This window comes from Schistosoma haematobium, chromosome 6 (assembly GCF_000699445.3).
Source record: "Schistosoma haematobium chromosome 6, whole genome shotgun sequence".
NCBI classification, from domain to species: Eukaryota; Metazoa; Platyhelminthes; class Trematoda; order Strigeidida; family Schistosomatidae; genus Schistosoma; species Schistosoma haematobium.
The window spans coordinates 55,427-69,907 of NC_067201.1; the positions used below are offsets into that span (position 1 = coordinate 55,427).

Sequence of the window (14,481 nt, forward strand, 5' to 3'; positions counted from 1 at the left end):
TGCAATGGTGAATTCTGATAGATGAAGTATTGACAATCATAATTGAGACAAATCAAAAGGTACTCGCCCGCACGATATACAAATTAACGCGACGCTAACCCAAAAGAGCAAAATGTCGATTGACTTACGTGGATGAACGGATGAAGGACGGCTTATAAAAAGGTCCGTTAGGAATAAAAGCTCGAGAAATCAAGTTTCTTCTGTCCCACGTCCTCCGAATGGCAGTGAGAAAGAAACGCCTAGAAAGCCTAGTCGCAAGCCCAGGTCTTTTTCTAGCAGGAAAGCAAAAACACAAATACTCAAGTTATCGATAGTCATCCAGAGCCCCTCAATGTGTGTAAAGCGACTGTGATCCCTACTCCAATGAAAGTTGATGGATGGGTACAGATCAAGAATAAGAAATGATGTAATGTTGCTAAAGAAAAGACATTCCCCCAAACAGTAGCAGAGAAATTGAAGACTGACCATAGTGACAGGTCAGTTGTCTTTCATTGAGCCAAGGAGAGTGAAAGCTCAGAACCTAGAACTCGTTTCCAGAATGACACTGAGTTTATAAAAAAGCTACTAAACCAGCTAATGCCTCAGGATATATCTAAAGTCACTTTGCTAAGTTTTTATATACAAGGCAGCCAAATAGCCTTAATACAGAATCAAGTCCATGGCTGCTAAAAGTAGTATTGAGATCTCCCAACGTAAGGGGCCTTAATACTACAGAATGGACGTAAACTGGAGAGGTCAATGGTTTTTGTCCGTAAAGACTCGCCGATCGCAGACCGCATAAAAAGACGATAAGCTGAAAAAGAGCTGAAACTAGGGTCAGAAGCTGACAAGAAGGACCTTGGAATTAAAAATTTTCGGATGTGTTGAGGTTTCGACAAAGAATGATGACGAAGCCACTTTGGGTGCATCGTGAAGCAATTAAGTCGGTCTTCCGTTCTGTTGCATAAATGCCTGGAGCTCGCTCAACAAGAGATCGGAGCTAAATGCACAGATAAACTCTACCAATCCAGATGCAATCGCAGTCACGGAAACTTGATAGTTTCGCATTAGGAATAGCCAACAGAACCTAGAAGTATAAGGGAGGAACAGTAGCTATTCATCAGAAATAATATCCCATATTACCGCTATTGATAACATATCCCATGAAAGTGTGATGCTCGAATTAGTTAGTTGCCGCTTGAAATGGAAAGGGCAAGAACTGCTGATTGATTTGGTCTGTTGCAGTCCAATCTGTGAGGTAAATGAGGCCTTGCTGGACAGTCTCAACACTTGGTGATCAAGTGGTCGACGTTAAATTTTAGGAGGCTTTAATGGACATACAGTGGGCTTGAAAAATCTGAGGACTGAATTGTCACAAAATTCTTTCGAACAAAAACTAGTTGCTGAGGTTATCATATATGCCCTAGTGCAACATGTGGAAGAAGCGACTAGGTGCGGCCCGGACTCTGAATCACTCTATAGCGGTAAATAAATCCCCAAAATAAATAGCTCTGTAAACCTTCGACATTGGATGCTGACCACATCAGTTTTAATGGAATCGCCTAGCTGATGAAGGCGCCCGGTCATGTATCCGCACCAGATGACGAGTAGGAATGTTGTGGTCAACTTCTCGTGTAATCGCTAGCCAGTCTAGATCAGTCGATCCTCGATATATTGAGAGCCTATCAAATATATCTTCGAACCTCCTCGCTTCTGTTTTTTGATTTCATTTTGTGGGTACGATTCATAGTAGGAGGTGTTACTGGTCAAAGAGTTGTCAAACCCCAAATGCCTGTGGCATCCTCAATCCTTACTAGATCTCATACAAACCCATTATGAGAATGACTTCACAAACTCCACTATATGTCATCCCTGGACAGAAATGATTATGCAGATCCAGCCTTTGATTTCCATTTGGATGTCAATAACGAAGATATGTCATACCAAGCTAGACCAACCATCTGGAGAACAAATATAAAAAATTATTATGCACTCGGCATCTTCAGTAGATTACACAATGGAACCGGAGTCCCCCATTGAAACGGCTTGGTATGTGTTCGGAAATTCGTGCATAAAGTCACTGCACCGCACATCCCTTGAACTACACTAAAGTGTCCGAGAAACTCTTCACTGTGGTTCAGTAGAGAGGTTTGTAATTGCGTTAATTCCTAACCACACGATCCTTGAAGCTGAACATATAACTGCTGAGAAGCTTGACATTCAACATGTAACACTTGGAGGAGGTCAGTAAGGGCAAACACAGGAACAATGATTTCGAACGGCATGACTTGGCCGTGAAGGCGTAGTCACTCTGTCTAAAACCTGTCGCGTTCTGTGTTGAATATATTACACTCTACTCAGTCCAAATGTGTTGGATGTTATATCTCTGATTTTTGCAATAGGAAGATTCAGTGTAGACAATTGTGTGACGTTCACGTAAGATCTTATAGATTAGGTTTTCACATCATAGCGTATCTACAATTTAAGGGTTAGGTTTATTATCATTGTAGCAAAGGCAAATGTACCAATAACGAATTGATAAGATCGATTAAAGATGCTCAACCTGACATTAAGTCTCCTGTCCACTTTATCGATTGATTTGTACTTATGTTGAATCATTTTTTTATTATTCTGTTGATTTATGCCCACGTGTATTATCGTGTTGTGAATTGATTAGTACTCGATGCTAATAACTGATAATTTATGTTTATGAATAGCTATAGTGGTTCATTAACAACCTTTAAAAGTACTTACCTGCTTTAGTGAAATAGGTTTGTTAAAGCATCAACCACTGGTAAATATGGCCCTTAGTCGACGTAGTCGAAGACTGGATATTTATCTGGATCTAATTTTTCATCTTGTTTTCCCATTTAACACCTTAATCTATTTTAACCTATGGTCTATCCCTGAATATCTTTTCTTCTGAACACTGCCTGCCCAATTTTCGAGTTCTCTTTTCAAGATTTGTAGATTAGATTTTTACATCATGACATCTGCAATTTTGAGGTTAGGTTTATTATTATAGAAGCAAAGACAAATGTACCAATGATGAATATAGATCATAGTTCTACATGTCTTCAACCTTCTCAGTAAAAGGAGAACGTGGGAGAAATTTAGGTTACTTGATACTGACGAGACGAAATCTCAACATCGGGATGCTCGGAATATTTGTGCCTTGACTCTCCGCAAGTGCAGATACTTGTACAAAGAAAAGCTTTTTAAAGAGTCTACAGAATACTATAAACACTTATCCTCTTAGATAAACTAAAGAACTAAGTTAAGTTGAAATATTCCTATACTAGTGAGAGACATCAATACTGCATCATTAGTGTTGGGGGGAATATGGTATAGCTCAGGTATTATCGGACTACTTTCTCAATGCTCATGTCGTAGTGATGTCCTCTTCTTCACTTCATACAAACTCGGCCACACAATCTGGACACTGCGTCCATCAAAGACCTCAATGCCTTTGGTCTTCTTAGTGAGTTTGATTTAAGGAAATACATTGGACCCGATGAAATGTATTCTATTTTACTAGAGAACTGGAAATTTTTGTCGCGAAACCCTGAAGCATATATTTTAAATTTATCTGTAACCCCGGATCGTCTGCTAACAGACTGCAGGAACTCTATAGTAAGTCCTACCTTCAAAACAGTTACGAGATATAAACCTGAGAACTATCGACCCGTAAGCTCAACCAACGTAGTTGTTCAGAATTTAGAAAATATTTTTCAGGAGTTTTTTAGGTATCTCAACGATGAACGGATTTCTTCTGGGAAGCCGCGTGGATTTAGAGTAGGTTATTCATGTCTCACAAACTTGTTAGTAGCCCGTGAAAGTCGGTGCGCTATTCAAGACCAAAAGTAACCTATAGGTGTAGCCTACATTGTCTTCGGCAAGGCATTTCAACAAAGTTCCTCATAACCGGCTGTCATGTAAGTTGAATAACAACGAGATCGCAGGCAACTTATTAACGTAGCTAAATGAATTTCTAGTTCGGCGTCAACAAAGTGTACAGGTGAACTCAATGTTGTCTAGGTGGGAAACTGTTCTCAGTGAAGTGTCTCAGAGTACGGTTTTGAGGCATTCAGTTACCAGAGAAACCACGACTTAATTTCCAGTCCACCAACATCACAACAGTTCATTTTAAAACGAAAGATCATAAACTGTCTAGCTTTATCAGACAGTCGAAGAGTCCAGAGGTTTTTCCAAGTAGAAATATGAGGTGATAATTCAACAACACGTCACCTCCAAGTCTTATTTAGCGACAATACGGTGGGCGAAACAGTCCTAAAACAAGAATGGATGAAAGCTCTCCCATGCTACACCCAACACTGTTTGGATACTCATGACGCGCACACCTCTTTATCCTAAAGATCTCACAGGTATTCGGGGTTTGACAACGTCTTTACACATACCGCCTTCATAACCAGAACATACCAAATCAGTCAAATTAGAAGTCAGAAATGAAGAGGTTAGAAAATTTATTTAGAAAGCTATCGAAATGTCGAGAAGTGTTTGTTCTGAGCTGGCTGGTAATAAAAAGGGACCCGTAACACGGCGTACCGACCCGTGAACTGGTGCAGGTGCTCAACCGACCAACTTCAGTTGAGTTTTTCCTGGAAAAAATAGTGAGGTCAGTATCGTTTCGCTAGTCGTTGTCGACATGATGGGAAGAAGTTCTATCCATTCTGAAAATGTATCAACCACTTGCTGACACTGGGTGCATTCGCCTACCAAATCCACGATGTGCTGGTCTATACGAGGCCAATACGCGTGACTTCTAGCTATGGATCTCATTCGTTTCACACCATGATGATCAATATGGAACTGCCCCAGCACCCTTGACTGTGGAAATTCTGATACAACCACTCTGTCTCCAGACATCAATCATTCATTTACTATATGTAATGAATCCCGACGATGGTAACGTTGTTTCATGTCACCATCGAGTCCAGCGAACGGACAATTGTTGGTGACGTAGTTCATCGTTTTCTTAGTGATTTAGTCGTTCCTGGAAACAGCTTGTGTCTCAGATGATGAGATTGGCAAAGTAAAAACAGCAGGTATCAGGTAAAAGTGCGCGTGGTCTTCTGTCGAAAGGTAGGTGATAACCATATCTTCCTCAGCCGTAGGATGTTCACTGACAGGTCATGACAAGGCGTCTGCTCAACCAAAATGTTGGGCGCGCCGACAGTGAATTTCGAATTCATAACCCAAAAGTATCAAGGCCCGTCGCTGGAGACGAGAATGGGCTAGAGTTAACGTGCGAGATGCACACATAATAGCTTTTTCTGTCGCATCAGGGAAATGATGTGAGATGGTAGCACGGAGTCCAAAAGCTGGAGCGTCTTCAGTCACGATGATCGACATGAATGTACTGTAGTATATTAGTGATAGTTCTGATAAACGTCGACGCAAAAACATGGAGCATACTTTTTTAATCTCTCTGTAACCTTGGGTCGATTAAAAAAGACATTGAGAGAACGTCATAGTAAATCATGTCTTCAAAACAGGTTACATACTTACTTACCCCTCTTGGAGGAACAAAGGCAGCCCACCAACATTCCTCGTCGAAATTTGTCATCGGCCAGCCTTTTCCAAACGTCTATATATGATATATGGCAACGAGTTCCATTCAATTGATTATTCAACTATCCATAATGTGATTTGGTCTGTGCGCGACCGGTCCTTATGGAATTAATTCTGTTGATCACGAAGTTGAATGTCTACCGAATTGTTCACCCAATTCAGCAATACTCTTTTGAAAACTTCCCCTGGTAGTGATATTAGTGTGATGTCTCTGTCGTTCGCACATTTGCTGAGACCTCCTTTCTTCTGCATATTGATGAGATTCCCTTCTCTCCAGTCTGTCATTGGCACTTGTTCTTCCTCTCAAACCTTCCTGAATAGAACGTGGAGCGTGTTTGCAGCTGCTTCTATGTGTGAATTCAGTGCTTCAGCCGGCATATTGTCAGGTCCTGCTGCTTTCTAACTCTTCGTTTGTCTGGAGACCATCCTGGTTTCTCCGATCGTCGGTGGAATGACATCTGTAGGAATGTCTATGAGTGCTGCTTCGATGTCCGGTGGATTCAGTTGAACCGGCCTATCTAAGTGTTCCTCAAAGTGTTTTACCCATATGTTCCGCTGTTCTTGAATCTCAGTGATTGTCTCGCCTCGTTTGTCCCTGACTGGTCTCTCTGCTTTACTGTATTATCCTGCTAGTTTCTTCGTTGTGTCATATAGTTGTTTTGTATTTCCTTCTCTTGAAGCTTTTTCCATTGTCGTTGTGGTGGACCAGACGATGTATAAACGTAAAAAGTATCAACAAAGTTATTAAAGATCAATAGTAATATTAATATATACCAATTAATTGTCACAAATACAATAAAAATTGGGACTTTACTTAAGTTCACTAAATTGATGCGCGTTCAGTTTTAGTCTGGTCCACAATTATAAATGCTTGGTAATTCCAATCAGGTTAACGAACTCTCCAGTAGTGTAATACAATGTAAGGTATGGTATATATCCACTCACAGTCTATAAATGTAGGTAATATTTGATTTAGATTTCAGTTAACTCAATCACGAACGAAAATAGAATGAGGGATATGTGTGTAGCAATGTATTTGTTAGCAAGCAACAGTATGTCACGCTATGTAGTTACACAACGGAAAGTGTGTTCAAGGTCATTCACTTAAACAACACGTACAGTCATTTAATGACAACTGTACATACAGTGAAAAATTGACAAAATAAATACAAATAACATTAAAAACTATTTACAAAATAGGCTTGTCAGGTCTATCTCCACACCGTTGCTAGCTTTTTCGCGCCTTTCAGCTTGTCAACTTTGACGTTCCTCCTAATATGCTTGTTTGCTTCCGTGTGTTCAAATAATTTCATAAATGAATCACCTTATTACGAATGTTGGGATTCAGTCATGTCTGCCTTATGAGAGCATAACATGAGGATATCTGGTTTTTCCAATTCAAGATACTGATTTAAAAAAGGTAACGAGGATTTGAGATTTGTGATCACTGAATACTTCATGTATTCTTCTTAACCATTCACATGTGTAGCGTTGTATTGTGGTGTCGAGTCGAGGTTGACTATCATTACCATTACACTGAGACTACGTGCCAGTTACTGCGTTAGATCCCTTCGTAGGCCAAAAACCAGACGACAATTGACGGTTGTAATAAAATATCTTTGTTGGAAATTTCGTGGAATCAAAAGAATACCGAGATCGCATCAAAGAGTACGAGTGGAACTATTGAACGTTTACGAGAGCTTGGAAGGTCACAGTCACGGAAGAGTGTATGTTTTTAGTACAGCTAAACAAACAAGTACAGTAAAACAATCACTGCTACAACTGGTTACAATAATAATTGTTTCCGTTATACCGATCGCATTCTCTTGATAAAAGTAGCTCACTACACATGTATAACCATACTCTTTTAGAGGGTTATTTTACATTGGTTTTCAGGAGAATCAGACACTATGACCTGGACAGCACAGTTAATCCTTCGGAGCAAAAGGTGCCAAGTACTCTGGTGGACTATTTTAAACCATATGGTGTAACAAACAATTTTATGTCATATTAATGAGATAACAAACATCATTTAATTAATAGTATGGATAATCGTTCTCTGTCCATGCATTGAAATGATTTAAAGTTAACTGTATGTCATTTGAAATGTTTTTAATGGACACAGGTTCGTATCATTCTGTCATAATTGTTTGGTTAAGGACGGTGCCATAATGATTTATGTTATCGAAGGCAAAACAAAGACAGTTCAGTGAAAATTTTCTTCTTGACAATGTCATTTACTAAAGCTTTACGAACATATTCATAGTTATTTAGTAAACTTAGGTCTTTAATAAAATAGATGAATACTGCACCAGTGAAAAAATGAAAGGTGTTTAAAAGTATCAATAAGTGCGTAACACACCTTAATTGAAATGTTTTGTAGAGGAAAGTAATTAACTTCAAGTGTTAAGAAACTGTTTATAAAGAACGATGATGGATTAAAATATTCGGAAAATCGAATATTTAGTAGATATTTTCCAACGATTTAACGGTTGATTAAAAAATGTTGATTACGATAGCACAAATATACGAGTAATACTATATTTGATATGATCTAGATAAAGTTTTACTCTAAACATAATAGTTATATGAAAATTATTAGATCATTCAACGAAAATCACGAATCAATATTGATAATGTAGCACATTACATAACTAGATCACCATTGAAAACCTGGAAGCATTGAACAGTTGCTTCATCCGAGTATGGAACTCCTTAGCAGTGTGCATCACCGAGACCATGGAAATGACCTGGGTTCGAGTCTAGCATGCGGGAATGTGGATACGAATCATTGAGGATTCCCATACTCTGACGAAACGACAGTCCAGTGCTTTCAGGTTTTCAATGGTAGCTTAGCTAAGATCAGTTCAGTATTTCAACTGTGAGAATACTACAGTCTTCACAAATCCTCCGTACTCATTTTGAATAAAGCAAGAACAAGAAGAGCAGCATAGTAAGGCAAAATTTTTATTCTAGTATGGCATTACTCTGGAGTGCCCATCAGCGGTCCTCCTGTAGTAAACGAGAACACCAGTTGGGACAACTAAATGTATTCAAACACAAAATTACAGAATCTCTTAGTAAAATCTGAGAACCATACAGTAAATACTTTATTTGCGAAATGTCAATCAGTTGTCTCAGATTTGATTGTTCCTTCGTTTCCACGCCAACCGTTCTCTGTTTTCGTTTTCTTTTCTTAAATCTTAACCTTCTGCCACCAGGCATTTCACTTTCGATTGATGATACATACTACTTATATCTGTTGACATCAGTAGCACACACCACACTACCACATCTGTAGTGTATAACTAATAAGACTGATCTTAACAGAGGTTATTGTCACGACAAATATGAACATTAGTATTTTCTCAAATGTATATGTGACATAAATACTTTATTATGTCAATCTTTTATATAGTCCGAAAGTTTCTAAGTGAGTCATGCTAAGTATATAATCACTGAATATAGTTAAATCACACGCATCAATCCTTTTTGGTGTACACATGTGTTTGTGTGTCTGTGCATGTATACACAGTTGGAAGTGATCACACTTACACGCACATAGATAATCACATGTGTATACTTTACTTTCAGTTACCCACTTACAAGTAATAAACAGACAACTATCGAGAAACAAATCACTGTGACCAACCATATTTCAATGAAAGATTCAAAATAAATTTATAAATTGAATATTCTGTTAAAATGCATCCTAATCAAGGAATAAATCATTATACGCTTCAATAATTATTCATTTAATTACTAGGATATATATCATACAAGTTAATCTAAAATCATGGTACTTAAGTTCGGTCCAGATAATCCTCCAATTGTTATTGACAACGGAACAGGATTGTTGAAAGTTGGCTATTCTGGTGAAATGGAACCACGAGCAGTCGTTCCCATGATCCTCGGTCGACCCAAACATATGAAAGTTATTGCTGACAGAAATTCTGACGAATGCTTCGTCGGTGATATAGCCGGTGGTAAAAGAGGTGCATTAACTTTATCTTATCCAATGATGAATGGTATTGTACAAAATTGGGATGATCTAGAAACTATCTGGCAACATGTCTTTACCAATGAACTACGTGTTCTTCCTGAGAATCATCCTATGCTTTTGACTGAAACACCATTGAATCCTAAAGTAAATCGTGAGAAAATGGCGGAAATTATGTTTGAACAATTTCACGCACCAGCAGTTTATATCTCAATTCAAGCTATTCTCTCACTTTATGCTTCAGGTCGTACAACTGGTTTAGTATTGGACTGTGGAGAAGGCGCTACACACTTGGTTCCTGTATTTGATGCGTATGTTATTCCGACGGCTATTCACCGAAGAAATTTAGCAGGACGTGAAGTAACCAACTATCTTAAACATTTACTCACTGAAAGAGGTTACAAACTGATTACAACATGTGAACATGAAATTGCTCGTGATGTAAAAGAAAATCTTTGTTATGTTGCCATGGATTACGGCAAAGAACTACAATTTAGCCAAGGAGATAAAAAGATGTACGAAATGACGTATCGTCTACCTGATGGTCAGCTGTTAAATATTGGTAGTGAAAGGTTCCGTGCACCTGAATTGATGTTCGATCCCAAGTTAGCTGGTTACGAAATGAATGGAATTCACACTGCCACAAATGAAACTATACTGGCTTGTGGAATGGATGTCAGAAAGAGTTTTTGGTCAAATATTATTCTTACTGGTGGAGGTACAATGTTTCGTGGTTTCCCGGAACGACTACGTAAAGAATTGCATCGTCTAGCCCCAAAAGGTGCTACAGTAAAGGTGATGGCATCTCCTGAACGAAAATACTCAGTATGGATTGGTGGTGCTGTTTTAGCCTCTTTAAGTACTTTCAATGAAATGTGGGTAACGAGAGAAGAATATAACGAATTTGGTTTAGAAATTGTACATCAGAAATGCGTTTAATTACATGGGAATACCGTAATATGTGTTTAATTTGAGAATTAGTGAAAAAAAAACAGTACATAAAGGTAGTTTCTTTCAGTCATTGTTTGTACAATTGTATGATGCTACACTTGTGCATAGTAGTTGATTTAAATGAAATGTTTCGAATTTCTACATTTCTATCAACAGTTAATATATAAAAATTCCACAACCCAGGGAAACAATTTTACTTCATAAATGCTTATTACTCACAAGTAGTTTAGGTTTGTTTACATACCATACGTCCAATGTAATTTCATGTATTTTGCAATATATTTTCCCATATGATGTTTGAGACTTTGCTCATAAAATGCTTAATTTAAGTTTTCACTGAAAGTGTTATCCATGGGAAAAATTAGGGTTAGATGATTTCTTTTATTATTTTCAGTAAAGGAATGGACTAAACATCAATTAATTAGTCGCATTACCTAGAATCAACTAAAGCGATCTAACATCGTTTCTAACACTTGTCTTAGGCTTATTAACTGTCTTGGAAATCCATACTTATAACATTTAAAACTTCGTACTTATATCCTAGTTAACAAAATGCTTTTAGGTAAACAGTAGTTTCTGATCCAAACAGACCAGTTAAAATAACTTCATCAAGGAATCGATGTATGAATTTACCATTTCCGAATCAAACAACACAAGATGTATAAATGCCCAATAAATATAAGGGACTCAAAAAAGAAACACACGTAACCCTGATATATATGAGACAAAACATCTTGAAAAGCGGATGCAGAACGAGACCCAATCATCATAATTTCCGTCTATATGAATTCTTTATTCCGTTAACAGTAGCCTGGATACTAAATAAGGTGATTTCTGTATCGCTCACCAGTGAAATAGTTTGACTTGATGGTCCTGTAGCTGAATTATTCATGGATACAGGCTAAAATTCTAGAATACTAGACTTTAGCAAGGTAGCTAAGCGCCATTTGTTTAAAAAATGTTATTGTCTATATACTGTTATGCACACCAAGACATAACAGGACAAAAACAAATTACATTAAATATTCATACCCAAAACATTAAACTGGTGATTTTAACGGATTCACGGACAATCTCCATTAAAATTCCTCTTGTTTACGTAAACTGGTCACGGAATCGTGATCAACTTCACATTACATGATTCTCAACAATGTTTCATTTCCACATAAATTAAATTCCTAGTACGTGACAAAGTTGAGTTGACAATGCGATACAATGCTATCAGTGTTTCAGTCTGGATTTATGTTTTGTAGTATTCAAGTGGCAGGATTTTGTAAATATCTGGAAAAGTAATGCGACCTCTATGCGTCTCAATATCATTACCAAGAAAAGTTAAAAAAGCAATCCATGAGAAATTAAAATTTTGAATTTAATACAATAATTTAATTTCTATATGGTAACTAAAATGACGTTAAGATATGGGTTTAAGTTGGAAAAAATGTCAAAATTTATTTCATGAGGGTACTGAAACACATATTTACCTTCTTGTCAATAATGAGATAAAGAAAAAAAGCAGTAAAATATTTTAGTACTCGGTTTACTACCTTTTCACAACTTAATAAAAAACCCTAATGTCCCTATACTCGATACATTTTAGGGAGATTTTTATTTTCAATAATGATTTTATTACATTCTTACATTCCCTAAATACGATACAGACAGATTGTAGAAAGTTCGTCCAAAAATAACACTCGATTACATAAAAATATATATGTAAATGTAATTTGTTCGTTATAATTAAAGATATATTAAAGTGAATCGTATGGAATGCACAATCGACTCCATTTAAATAGTCTGGCGGCGTGATGATTTATCACAAAAATCGAATTGTCGACGCTTAATGTCCACTGAAGGTTTTACTAAAGATAGAATTATTGACCAATGAAGGAAGTCGTTTGTATAACAAAATTACATCGTTATATGTGAAGTGTTTTAGACGAAATAAACAAAATTAAAATTCTTGTAGAACATAAGTGGGTGTAGAATTTGGATTCCGTATCACAAGCCTATGTAAAAATATTAACCACTATGTTGAATATTTTGTGCTGAACTTAAAACTAAGCTCAATCTAAGAAAGACATTCCAAGATTCAACATCCAACTCTTAAGTTAATTATCTCTCAATTTAATAAGTGTAACTGTGGTACCATTAAATCTGTATTAAGTAGATCATTTTAGTGGTTAGATATAAAATGGTTTAGTATCAAGTTGTGTGTCATTTTATTTCATTATTAAGCCAGGAAAAATCTTCATTTAAATGAGCTGGAGCAAATAATATATCTAATAATTTACTAGAGATTATATGAATATGAAACAAGTACTTATGATCTCCTAACATTTTTTGTTTTGTTGTTTCGCTTCCGTATTGAATAAAAGTGAAGTAATACATTTTTGAGAGTATGCAGTATTCTCTCTAGAAACAAAATTTCCTTTTAGCTGTAATTAGTTATATTTCAATATTCTCAAAGTCAAAAAAATACCTTAGAATTCTCTTGAATGTACTACTTATTATTTACAACACAAATATGAGTAGTAAGCACCAAATTAATGTCTGAATATAAAAATGTCCATGAAGTTAACTGAATGGTAAAAAAATTAAAAAAACGATTGAAAAATTTACTTGTTTTTTAGAAGAAATGAATTCAATTAATTGTACCAGTAGGGCTTTCTAGTTATTTAACTAACTAGATTAAAATCTTATTTGATGCATACGGATTCAGTTTTTGACAATGATTCCTAAGAATATGGATTTATAATCATTAGTTAATGAACTAAATAACAGCTATGATCACACTACGTAAAAATCAATAAAAAATTGGAAATATATTAATTAGCTTCCTGTAATCGTTACTGCGTTAAAAAAACTATTCAAGTTTATCTCTCTTAAATTAAAATGAAATAAAAAGTTCATTAACAAGATTATGTCACTTTTATCCAAAACGTATTCAAACAGTTATTTTAATAGTTGAATTCATGAGTTAATTCAAGCGAGACCACTATGGAAAACCTGGAAGCACTGGACGGCTGTTTCGTCCTAGTATGGGTTTTCTCAGCAGTAGACATCCACGAACCCGTCCACGGGATTTGGACCTAGAACCTGACGGCCTCGCGCACAAACACCGAACCTCTAGACCATTAAGCCGGCATCTGGCGGTGTTAATGTCTAACTTCAACTAATTCACGAAATTGCACCACCGTCCACCATTGTCTTTATGCATGCTATAATATTCACAAAATTCCCTTTCTGATAATTATTTTAATATCAGAATGAGTTTTGTGGAGATTTTAGTAAATTTCGCAGGTTGAAATCATGAGTCAGTTGAAGCTAGACCACCATTGAAAACCTGGAAGCACTGCTGAGGAGTCCCATACTAGTACGAAACGGCCGTCCAGTGCTCCCAGGTTTTCAATGGTGGTCTAGCTTCAACTGATTCATGATTTCAACCTGTGAAATTATTCTAATGTTTAATTTCAATTTCTTTAAGTACTCATCATGCTTAAGATTTTTTTTCTAAGCGAACTTCCTGTTTGAGCGAATTCAGCAAAATAAAATTATGTTTACGCAACTATTAACTTATTATTGCCGATAAACCTACTTTTTTTCAACACTCTTATTGTCTCAGATAGAATCTCATGATGAATATATCGCAAACATTTCCGATGTTTTACTTCAATTTACTATACGCTACTCTGTTTGTAAATAAGACTTTCGATGTCTGAACAGAGAGGTTTCATGATGATCAACACACTATCCAGACTCTGTATTTCTAGTCCCATATAAGCTTATTTGGAAGTGTACATCTGAATATTCGTTCAATGAAATGCTACTTATTAAAATGAGTCCTTAGGTTTTTTTTTTAGAAAATGAGTAATCTTTACATGATGTGTATGTGTGCATGAATCAATAGTTATTTGAATAAACCCAAGAAAGTTTCTATCCTGTCATACTGAATAGTTAAA

General features: G+C 36.5%; 1 protein-coding gene across 1 annotated transcript; it reads left to right on the forward strand.

Annotated features, from left to right (window-relative positions):
• Window positions 1–9,367: 9,367 nt before the first annotated feature.
• ACT1_2 (actin) lies at window positions 9,368–10,816 on the forward strand (the record flags this gene model as incomplete). The annotated part of the gene is made up of 1 exon (XM_035730298.2): window positions 9,368–10,816. One exon carries the CDS (start codon window positions 9,368–9,370, stop codon window positions 10,508–10,510), a length of 1,143 nt encoding a protein of 380 aa, XP_035586235.1. The 3' UTR covers window positions 10,511–10,816.
• Between the last annotated feature and the right edge of the window lie 3,665 nt (window positions 10,817–14,481).